Raw genomic sequence first — 12007 nt, 5'->3', positions numbered from 1 at the left:
AGGAGAATATAGGATGTGTTATAAGGAGGAGTGTACAAGTATGTTTCTAACATTTATTTTCTCAAATGCAGAATTACAACAGGGATTGTGTGATTGAGTAAAGGAGGTCAATTACTTCACTACAGTGAAGTAATTTAAGACTTGATCCACCCTGGGAGAGAATTTCAGAACTTTTGTTCTAGATACTAGTCCTTATGTTACAATTTCTAAAGCAAGCACTAGGGAAAGGGCAGTGTACCTTGAAATGGATGTTTTTCCTTATCCTGATCTAAAAGCCTCTCTTATTTGTCAATCAGAAAGACAGAAGGGTTTAGAAAACTCCAAGATTCTGGTACTACATATATGTCTGACACACAGACAACTCACTGACTTAGCTGTATTGAATGAAGTGCATTACAGCTGTCCACAACCAATTGGCATTTGACAATAGCACTTGGGTCTTTTATACCCACTTTTAATTATCCTGCATATGAAGCTTGCTTACTTGCTTACAGCAGCCTGAATTTCAGCCACAGGAAAATACTTTTACCAATAATATTCAAAGAAATTAAAGTAATTGCAGTAAAAGTTCATAGTTTCTCCAACACACACACACACGGTCAAAAAAGAACTGTTTTTTTTCTATTTCAATAAATTGAGCACTACAAAATAAGTAATTTTTGTGTTCTAAATTGTTTGCTAGTGTCATAAAGTGAGATCTTCCTTTGTAAGAGGGAAAGGCTCAATAGTGTGCACCAATTAAGACGTTGCTTCTCAGGAATAAAATCAATCATTGCCTCCTGTTGCACTAATGAGCCCATCCAAAGAGCAGCATTAGGTCTTCCTGTCTAGACTTGAGAAGCACATAAACACCACTTAATACATAGTATTCAACATAGGTGAAACACTCACTTCACATACACTTGTTGCAAGATGAAGAAAATCAATGCTACAGCCTCTGTTCTCTATTTTGGATTGCCATCTTTGTCTTCCCTGCACATGAACTACTGCTTTCTGCTGTATCAGCTGCTTGAAGATTGGCATGCATTTAGGTCTAAGTACTGTACTACTCGTAGAGAAAAATAAACCCAGGCCATAAGAAGACATTCTTCTCTCACACTGAGTCATGACTCCTCACTAATCCAATCTATTATATTGATAGACATATTGCATTCCCTTCCATTTAGGAAGGCAAATGCTTTTATGTTTGTACTCTTTGGAGCAATGGGATTGCCCTACAGGTTAGGTCCTCCTTGTACTGGTCCCAGTATTGAATTATTCTCTCAGAACAGTAACTGCCAGTGCCTCCACCATCATCCTGTAGCTTCATCAATATGGATGCTTGTATGCACACAAGTTCAATTCTATAGCTCATCACTTCTATCCTGACTGGTAGCCAATTTCTTTTATTTGTTTTTAAGTGGCTTTAGGAATGCAAACATGCCAGATATACAGCAAGATGAAGCAAGGGATGTTAAGTTGTACTGTAAAAATAGTGGACATCAGTGCTTCAGGTTTTCCATTCACTTTATTTCCAACAGAATTATATTCAAAATGTCAAGGTCCAAAAAAAAAAAAAAAAAAGTGTAATAAATACTTCACTTTGGGCTGTAATAAATAAAAAAGTTATTAACAAGGAATGCACTTTGCCAGCCACAAGTGTGGGTAGTTTCTGGAAAAAAAAAAAAAAAAAAAAAAATGGCCATAGTTCAGTTAAGCAACCAGAACTGCTTATTACAGCTATTCCATAACCATGGATCTCACCCTTCCCTCCCTTTCCAGATGCATATTCACAGTTTAACTCCATCAAAAATGCTCTCTTACAGGGGAGCAAGATGTCACACTCTGATTAGAATTCAAGTCAAAAATATCTTTAACACACACACATGAAGCAAGGAAAACTATGGTCCGAAGAACTCCTTGTCACACCATTTTAGTCCAACAGTAGGTTCAGGCGTCTGTAACAGAAGTGTGCCCAGCACACTATGACAGGCAGGTTTTCGTACCACCACATATCCCCATTATCAACATACTAGTTGCTTCAATATCCCCACTGTAGATTTCACAGTGAACAAGAGGGTCCGTATGGTTTAACAGAGTCAGTCCCTTCAGTTACATCGCTGCAGTAGCATGTTCAGAGCATATTCCATTCTATGCTTTAGTTCCAGTGAGCATCCTGAAACTAGAAGAGTTGTCAGACGAAAAGTTGTCGATATCCTGTCTTCATTGATGTAAGTAAGGAGATACTCCTCGCTCTGATTGCAAATGATGATTTTTGTGTGATCATGATAGAAGTTCACCTGCAAAAGAGAAGAGAGCTCTTGTTTGTATACTTTCTCACTCAGTGTCTGTTGCTTAGTTTTGCAATGAAATACTGTAGAAGCATTTTGTCAAGTGATGCTACCAAACTTACTTGAAATGTGCCATCATTAAAGAGCATCATCAGTGCTTTATCAGATTTAAGCCACTGTAGGAGGTAAAGCCTGGGCCTGCGTACATCTGTTAGGCTAGGCAAGTCTCCTCCCTAGGAAAAGAAATTTATACCACATTAAGCGCTCAGTTCACTTAGCCTAAGGTTCGCTTCTGCAGCTCAAAATTGAGAACGTGCTGAACTTACATCCATGAGGTTCTCTTCCATGTAGTGAGAGAAATACTTGAGTATAGTCACTTGACTAATGAACTGTTCAGGAGCCTCTGCAGCTGTGAAGACAGAGCACTGGCCTAGCTCAGCATAGTAGTGGACTGTCCTGTAAGAGCAGGAAAAAAAAAAAATAGGGAGGTCAGAGATGGGGCAATTCAAACTTAAAATTGTTTTATCAGGTTAGTCATCTATTTTGTAATCATTCTTACTTTTTATCTGGCAGAAGGCTCATATGTGCTCCATTGTTGAAAAGGACACCGACAGTATGATCTGACAACTGGTACCCAAAGCCATACTTGTTAGAGTAGTCCACCCATTTTGTAACCCATTGGAAGGACGTTGCCAGCTGCTCTTTGGGAATACTGTCTGCTTCTGGCATGTTCTCCAGACATCCACGCAATACCCGTGCAACTGTATCTGCAACACTTCCCATTGTACTGTCTTCCAGGCCTGAAAAAGAGGGATTATTAGACTGACATGACCACACAGAGCAGGCTTTAATTCTAAATTCCTAATTTACCTAGATTGTAATTTTAATACAGTTAGCCTTTCTGGCTTTTCACATTTTACTGCCAGTATGTTGGTAGCGGGGCGGGGAGGGAAATAGCTGTTTTCTCAGGCTTCCACGTCTGAGATATGAAGAAAGTAGGTGTGTGATTTAGAATTAGAGACAGCATTTTGCTGTACTTACATTCACTGCTACTGCTACAGCTTCCTAAAGTTCCTCTGACAATCATCCGAATAGAGTCTCCAATCTGCTTTGTTTCTGGTACTGCTTCTGGCTTGGCTACTGTTGTGATTAGGGGCTGGATCTCCTAGAAGAGATGTCAAACATGTTACATTTGTTGTTCACATTAGCCAAGTCTTATACTCAAGGTTTTGCATAGCTCTCCTGTCTATCAACAAGAAATAAGTTCCAAGAAAACTGGTGTTAATCTTCCTGCAGAGTACGAAGAACTCCTACTAGACTGAGCTCAAAGAATCATGCCAGGTCTTTCCATTGTTCTAATGTTCAGTTCACACCTTGAACACTGTTAATATTTTGCCAGGGAAGAAAAGCAGAAGACTGAACAGCTGCAAGCAGGCATGAACACCACGTCGCAGGAATTAGAACTCAGCAGCTTATTCTTTAAGAAGGCCTACTTAATCATGAACTGAAGCCTTGCATTTGGAATATTGGGAAAGAGTACCTGGCAGACTAGTTTCCACACAAGAACAATGGATGCTAGGCAGATACTGTAATTACTCAAAAGACGAAATAGATAGTCGCTCTACGAAGGTTACCATACTTTATTGAAGCTTGGTTAAGCTCTCTTAAAGCAACTCTGCTAATCATTTAAGCTTGATTATGCTGTGTACAGCCTCAGCTTTGAAATCCAAGTCAAATATAACTTAATTATAGCTACTCCACCCAACTGTTACTGGATTTGATTTGAACTTCGTTTGTATTTACCTCATCTGTTCTGTGTTTGTGGGGCTGCTGGGTTATCGATGCCTTCTTCAAGTCATGCCTGAGCTTGTAAATTTCTTCATCTTCTTTAGCTAGTCTATCTGCAGCACAGGAAAATAAAACAAAAGTCATGATGATGTATCTAGAATTGCTGCTCAATATCCTGCATTAGAGACCCTAACATGTTAGTTGCAGTTTGTCTCCTTCCAGATGTACTTTTAAGCCAGCCACAGTCTCCAACAACAGCAGTGCCATTATACACAGATCTGTGAGAGTAAACTGGCTAACAGATGGCCCATATAGATTGTCAGTATGCCAGAAGAAGCATTTACTTATGCATGTTGGTGTAGGTTGCAGCCTGCCATCTACGCTTATTGATAAAGAGGTCAAACCTAATCTGAAGAACCAGAGATATAGATACAGGTGCTTCATTGCTATCTCATAGCTGTATGTTACTAGCATAGCACTGATAGCCTAGAGATAAGTTCCAAGCAAAAATATAGTTCACTTACTATGATTTTCAAAGTATCTGGCTTTATCCTTTTTACCACCAAAAAGAGCAGCAGCTGCTTTTTTGAAGAAATTTTTAGCAGGACTTGACAAATGAAAGTCAGGAACAGTGTGACAACAGCTAGCAGAAAGTCTGTCAGGTGTAAAGCCCTGTGGAAACGAGATGAAAAAGCAATTTTCAAACCACATGGTGCATTTGTAAGGGTAGATAAGGTTTAAAGCCAGAACACTAGATAAGACAAACCTGTACGAAAAAATCATGTCGAATTATTTCATCTAAACTGGGCCGGTCCTCAGGATTCTTCGACAGCATGCTAGCTATTAAGTGTTTTGCAGGTGCCAAGAGAGATGAAGGCAGACTGTATCTTGCTTCCCTTATACATCTGTATGTTTCTTTAAGATTTGTGGTCTCAAATGGGGGTCTTCCCAACAGCATTGTGTACCTATTTTAAAATAAAAGAAAGCCAACTTCATTTTGTGCACCCACAACACAAGCCAGCAACTACTGCAAACATTTTATCTGCACTTAGGTTAAGCATCTAAAAAGGGTTGCAAACCAACATAGTACTGCATCCATTTCCTTTGAACTTTTAAAAGCCTAAGCCAATGACAGATATATTTTATTTCAAAGGCAGCAAAGTACTTACATTACACAGCCTAAGGCCCAGATGTCAGATTCACAGCCATGCCCTTGTTTATTGAGGACTTCTGGAGAGAGGTAATTTGGTGTGCCACATATTGTTCTGTAAATCAAAGAGGCCACAGAGGCAGGTTAGGTTAGGAGCTCAGAAAGAGGAAAGAAGCTATTTTTCATAAGGTAGGTTTTACTCTCAAGTTCAGGCAAGAGCTCAGAGACTCTGAAGAGAACTTTCATGAATGCTAATAGTGTAGACGTGTTTCACGGTGTCTTCATGATACAGGAAAAGCAGACTCATATCTGCACCATTAGTCAGGTATCCTGCCTGAGGCATTTGCTATTATTCAAATGCTCAAAGGAGGAATGCAAACGTCAAAACACAGCAAGCTTTTCTAGAAGGGGAAAATCTCAACACAATTATCTCTTCCTTTGCAACAGAATCTCTCTCCCTCATTTCTATGTGAATTTGGTTTCATACACTACAAGGCATTTTTTTTTTTTTATTTTTATTTTTAATGCTCCTACCTCCTCCTGTGTTCCAGTGGTTCCAGCCTAGCTGCCAAGCCGAAGTCTCCCAGTTTCAGTTCCATGTTCTCATTAATGAAGAAGTTACCTAGCAGAAAGAAATTCTGGTTAGTCTTCTTGCAAAGCAGGAATGCATTTGCCACAGGTGCTGAGTCACACTTTATTCAAAGCCAGAAGCCAGCCAAGACTTTTTTTTTTTTTTTTAAAGTATCAATACTTAATACCATTCCTCACTCTAGTTTCCCACTACATAGACTAAGCTCATTCTATTAATTAAGCTATCAGCACACGAGTTTAAAGTGATACAAGGCTGACAGGGCTGAAAAAGTATGTATTTTTAGAAGTCATCGAGGAACAGAACTTACCTAGTTTAAGATCCCTATGCAAGATTTCCTGTTCATGAAGATACTTCAGCCCTGACACAATCTGCCTGAGGTAGTATCGTACTTCTGGTTCTGTCAATACCTTCCGTGCTTTCAAGATGTGAGCCATTGACTGCAGAGAAAAAACAAAGACAGATGTGTCACTGAGTATTCACACACACAATTCACATTAAGTAAATGAAAATTAATGCGTGTATGAGCTAAAGATGCCATTAAAAATACTTTTTACACACTACAGTGTTAAATTAGAGATCACAGCCAAGTAAGTGCTAGATTTCTCCCAAGTGATGCTCACCCTCCTACTGCAGTACTCCAGAAGAATGTAAATATTTTCTCTGTCTTCAAAGTAGTGGTAGAACTGCACAACATGCCTATGATTAAGCATTCTGTGCAACTCAATCTCTTTATCAATCTGGAGAGATAAGAGAGGAGGAAAAAAGCATTGTTAGCCGTGTGACCACAAGCCTGGGAAGCGCAGAGCAGACAGCTCTGCTGGAGTTGTTCCAGGAAAAGGGTTGGGCAACCCTGCACACAAAGAGAGTTTGAGGGACAAAAAAAAAGTCATTAATGCACACACACACCTTTTCCCTTTGATGAGGTTTCGCTACTCTGCTGTGAGGAATGATTTTTGCAGCATAAACTTTATTTGTTGTCAAATCTGTCATCTCATAGCATTTGGCGAATCCACCCTGAAGAAACACAGGAAAAAAAGGCGATTAGAGAAGGTAGGAAAGAAGCCCCGCACTGAGTCATTCACCAGCTCGCACGTTAGTCAACGAGAGTAACTTCCTTCGGCCAGGTCAGCCGGCTAAGACACGGAGATGTGCGGAGCTCCCCTCCCGAAGGGCTGCGCCCCGCACAGGCCGCACGGTCCCCACCGGCGCAGGAGGCACGGCTTCGCCGTACGGGCGAGAGGGGCCCCGGCCGCGACAGACTCAGGGAGACCCCGAGCAGGGCTGCAGGCGCGGGCCCGGCCATTACCTTTCCGAGCACCTTTCCGCGGCAGTAGCGCTTCCCCGTCGTAGGGTCGGTTATAATCCGGGACACCTCGGCGGCAGGGTGCGCGTGCTGGTGGGGCTGCTCCTCCGCTTTTTTTCTACGCGGCTCGGCACTGCCGGCCCTCCCCACAGCAGCTTCGCAGCCCCTGGCAGCGGCGGTAGCGCTGGAGGCTCCGCCACCGCCGCCCGGCGGGTAGGCGATGGTTCGCAGCAGCTCCATCTCCACGCCGCCGTCCCGCCCGTCTCCCACCAGCCGCTCCAGTCCCCGCTCCCGACGTACTCCCAACACCGAGCGGTGCCCGGCTCGCCCTTATATCTCGCGGAAAGCCCCGCCCCGCCGAGTGGGCCGACCCCGCCTTGAAGCCCGGCCCCGCCTCCTGCTGCTCAGAACGGTCCTGTCCGGCTCTGGGTAAAACCCCTGTGCAGCCGCGGGGGCAGCGCTCAGAGCATCGCGACTGCAGCCTGCAGCCACCCCCGGCTGGAACGCGGCGAGAGGAAGGCCGGCGCTGGGTGCGCCTTTCTACCCTGGCCGTTGCTCACACGAGGAGGCTTCCCTCCCCAGCCACATGCCCGGGCTCTAGGAGCTGTCTGACAGCAGGACAGGGACGGGCAGCACTGACGTTTTGTTTTCACGGACAAAGACGTTTCTTCAGACATCCCAAATACCTCTAAGGTACTTTTGCCGTATAAGGCAGGCCTCGTCTGTTAGTCAGATTGCAGAACGGCTGCATTCATTTTGTACTGAACGTTCAGGCTGCCCTGGCCAGTGGGTCTCATCCCGTTTGCAGTTTTTTGTTTGTTTGTGGGTTTTTTTTTGGTTTTTTTTTTGTTTGTTTTTGTTTTTTTTTTGTTTTTTTGTTTTTCCAAAGATACCTCACATCCCATTCTCTCCTTCCTCCAGACACCTGCTCCCGGCAACCCGGAGCTTTCCTCACCAGCAGTTGCTTGCGTTGCTGCAATGCATGGCACGGAAAGGCTGCAGCCGGAGGGCAGGAGGGCAGCCGCTCCTGCAGCACACTCTCCCCCCTTCCAGGATACTGCTTTGCAGCTGACATTAAAACTTCTCCCTGCTGATCAGAAACTGATATTTGATACAGATGTTTGAGAAGAAACGGTCCTTAAATAGTGAAGGTTGCACAAGAGAGGAAAGTTTTAAAGTGTGAAAGTTGCTGTTCATTTCTGAAAATGCGTTTGCTTGTTTGTACACACTGGGAGTACTTCTGCTCATTTACAAAAAACAGAAGTCCAGAAAAATCGGTACAAATTAATATCTGAGCACATGACCATATAAAACAGTGTGATATCCTTCCCTGGGCATTTCTTCTTTCAGATCTTAAAATAACAGTAATATACGCTCATTTTACAGTGTCAACAGCAGCATGTATGTTTTATTAGAAACCCCAGAAAGAAAGGAAAAAAAAAAAAAAGTGAAAAGATAAATTTAAGTTTTTCTAGGTAAGTACTGCTTTATGAAGATATTGCACTTGAGTGCACATACACTTCATGGTGTGGACTCCACACAGTCTGCCCATCTGCAATTAAGCTCCAGCCCATTCAATCTGCAATTAAGATCCAGCACATCCTGCATAGAGGTCTCTTTGTTCCTCCCTTTCTTTTCCAAGTCATGACAGTAATGTTAGAAAGTAGACAAAGGGATGGGGGACAGAAAGAGAAAGAACGAAAAATTTGAGATATCCAGGTTTCACTCCTCAGTCCTGTGCCAACTCTTCCCTTAGCCTCTCACCAGTTGGCTTCCCAGGCCAACAGTTTTGCCATCACACAACTTACATTTTTCCAGATTAGTCTAAGTAATTGAAAAATAAGTTGCTTAATGTAAAAATAATTTCACGGTGCTTTGTTTTCTGTCACCAAGTTGCTTTGATCTTCTGTACTGAGAGACATACGGGGGAAGAGGAAGCAAGCCAGAATAGAAGTGCACGTTTTCCCTCCACTGGAAAGGAGTGGTACTACATATAACAAAAATTAAATTAAAATGAAATGAAATGAAATGAAATAAAATAAAATAAAATAAAATAAAATAAAATAAAATAAAATAAAATAAAAGCAAGTTTAAGGAAAACTGGCTTTGTCGGGAAAAGGAGAGATTGTTAAAGATAGGTTTTAAGAGGACACGAACGTGTGCTTAGAGCTGAACACAAAGAATGTTCTGCTGAACCAGGTTAGGACTATTTGCTCCCTTATACTTTGCTGAAGCAAAGTCTTTAAACACTGTTTCCTCTAACAGTTCCCTCAAGGTGTCCAGTGACTACACTAATCATTGTGAGTTTTCATAAAGATGTTGCAAAAATTAGGATTTTTGAGAGCGTTCTTAAACCCACAGATTGTGTTTCTGCCCTTCCTGCCTCTGAGCCTCCTACTTCATCTTTCCTTCTATCCAGTCTTCCCACTGCCTCTCAAGTTCTGCCCTGCCTTCATAGCTCCTCAGAGAGCTGTACGCACTAAGCTCAGTACTTAAGTACTGAGGAGATCTCTAAAAGCCCATGCATTTACAATTATATTTCTAGCTTCTGTGAAGAGCTACAGAGTATTTTGAAAGCAATATGTTTCACCTTTCCTTTTAAAACTGTTTGGATAAAATAGACAGTGCTAACACAGGGACTTCAAAATAACCTGTGAATTTTACAAGAGGAATCCATCTTCGCTAGAATTTTGTAATTTATTTTTCTCCAAGTTACATCAACAATGTCCTCAAGCATACTTGCAACCTGCACACACGAGAAGCTCATCTGCAGGATCGGCAGAAGCTTTCCAACCCTATCAGTACGCAAATTGCATTTTCTCTGCCAAGAAACAAGGCAACATAACACAAACCCAGGCTTAGCATTCTGTCTCTAGTTCCAGAAAAAAAAAAAAATCCCTCATACCAACAGCTTCACTCTCACAGACATGCACAGCTTTTCCATAAAGCCTGATAATCACAGGACTTGGAAGCCTGGGCAGACATAAATCTCTGGGTCAGGTGAGGAATGGGAATTTAACTGAGTTGCAGCTGGCCTAATTACAGGCTTGTAGCTAGCTGCTATAGCTGCTCTGGGAAGGTCCTGGCAGGAACCACTTGTTTTTACCTAGATTTTTGGAAAATAGATGTTTCAGGGCTTCTATTTCCATAAAGCAGCACGTCAAATTCCTGCATATTACAGAACCACGGCAGCTGTGTTCAGTACCATGAATGTGATGAGATAGCAAAGTTCTTATTTGAAGTCAGTATCTGCATCAGCCACCCGGCCTCCACGTTGTCTAAAACCTGAACTTCCTTCCTCCACTGCCAAATAGGCTTCTCCTTCAGATGTCACAGCCCATAGGCAAGTAAATCACTGCTGGGTTTGAGTGCCAAAATGGAGCTAAGGAAAATGAATGCCTTTGAAAATAAAAGGTGAAAAATAAAATTTCCATCTAAGCTTTCAAAAAGTTTTCTCGAGTTTGTTTTCTTGTTGGGACTTAGGATCGGGCTGTTTGTGTTTCCACAGCCACGCCATCGCACCCGCCAGCAGCCCGGCCCCGCACAGCCGCCCGCGCCGGTTCTGTCACCCCGCCGGGCCGATCCGCAGCCGGTCATGGAGTGCCCTCCTCTGGTCAAGCCGAGATATGACAGTCTGTTCAAAAGGGCGCTCTGCTTAGAGATGCAAAGTAGTGAGGCCCACGGACAGATTTTTCACTTGAATATACCGTATGAACGATAAAGCATACCTTATTTTTAGAAAATCAGCGTATGGAAATATTGATTTAAACAGTGGCTTTTACAGGCCCCAGAGTCCTCTGTGACTTGCCAGAAGAGGCGGTAGTTATGTCTGAAGCAACTGTTGCAAATCTCAATGTGTGACTCCTGCTGAGTCTCACCTCTCCTGCCTTCTCCTCTTCCCCATCCCGTTCATTTCATTCTCTAGTTCAACCTCATCTACCCCAGCAGCTCCACACCAGTTTTCCTCCACCCCACTCCAGAGAGGGCTTTGCATTCTGCTTATTTGTTCCACTCCTCTCTCCTTCTCCAGGGCACCATCTGTTGTGCTTATAATAAGGTACTCACAGCCTGTAGAAAGCTTGGGAGTTGAGCACAGTATGGAACAAAACCTTTGATCTGACACTGCCATGTGGTTTCTCAGTCCCTTGAAACCCTTGCAGAGTTTCAGTGTCACAGATCATCCTTCCACACAGATATGACTCATTTGTCCTCCCTAACTTACCACAGAGGTAGAGCAAAGAACTTACTTCAGCTGTAATTCATGTATTTTCATCTTCTTTGTTAGAAGCTTGGCAAAGCTTCCAAAGACCTGAATTCTTTTACAGTTCCTTTTGAAGTGATCAACCAATTAAAAAGCAGGCAGGCCACCAAAAGCTTAAGACAGTCATAAGTTTTCCCAGAAAATCTCCAAAAAAGCGAGTACTTAGCCCAGTAGGTCACAGACTGTGCTAGTATTTGGAGAGGTGTCTAACTCTGTTCTGACTGTGCCAGTTCTGCATGGGTTCCCAGGGCCAGCAGGAAAGCAGAGCTGCAGCTGAGGTATTGATAAGTTCCTCTATTAGGTCCCCAAAGAGAGGGCTTTTTTGGCTGTATGTGCTCAGGATAAATTGCTGTTTCTGAAAGGTGCAGAGACTGAGTACAGGCAGATAAGTGGCAGCAATGTAGAGTCCAGTCAAGTGTCAGAATGTGCTGGGGGAAAGACCCTGCTTTCTCTAACTCCTCACCACTCTCACACTCTTCCCCGTGCTACTTGGGGTGAGTAACATCTCACAGCTTGATTTCAAGCATTAGACCAGACCCTCAGAAAAGTGCAGTAATGCCTTCATATGCCCTACTTTTATGAGTGAGGTCAGACCACATGTTTGCACATTGTGGTATTTTTCTCATTTTGCTTTTTGAGTTTG

The 12007-nt window shown here is 42.9% G+C and overlaps 1 protein-coding gene across 1 annotated transcript; it reads right to left on the bottom strand.

Annotated features, from left to right (window-relative positions):
* Positions 1-2087: 2087 nt before the first annotated feature.
* On the bottom strand, positions 2088-7343 carry PLK2 (polo like kinase 2; the record flags this gene model as incomplete). The annotated part of the gene is made up of 14 exons (XM_079549021.1): positions 2088-2279; positions 2393-2503; positions 2597-2726; positions 2830-3070; positions 3312-3435; positions 4074-4171; positions 4583-4730; positions 4825-5023; positions 5228-5323; positions 5743-5830; positions 6108-6237; positions 6421-6537; positions 6707-6814; positions 7107-7343. The coding sequence occupies 14 exons, from the start codon at positions 7341-7343 to the stop codon at positions 2088-2090; spliced, it is 2019 nt and encodes a 672-aa protein (XP_079405147.1).
* Between the last annotated feature and the right edge of the window lie 4664 nt (positions 7344-12007).

This window comes from Tetrao urogallus (assembly GCF_951394365.1).
Source record: "Tetrao urogallus genome assembly, chromosome: Z".
Taxonomy (NCBI): domain Eukaryota; kingdom Metazoa; phylum Chordata; class Aves; order Galliformes; family Phasianidae; genus Tetrao; species Tetrao urogallus.
The sequence above is the reverse complement of the archived record's forward strand: the minus strand, read 5'-3'. Positions and strand labels throughout refer to the sequence as shown.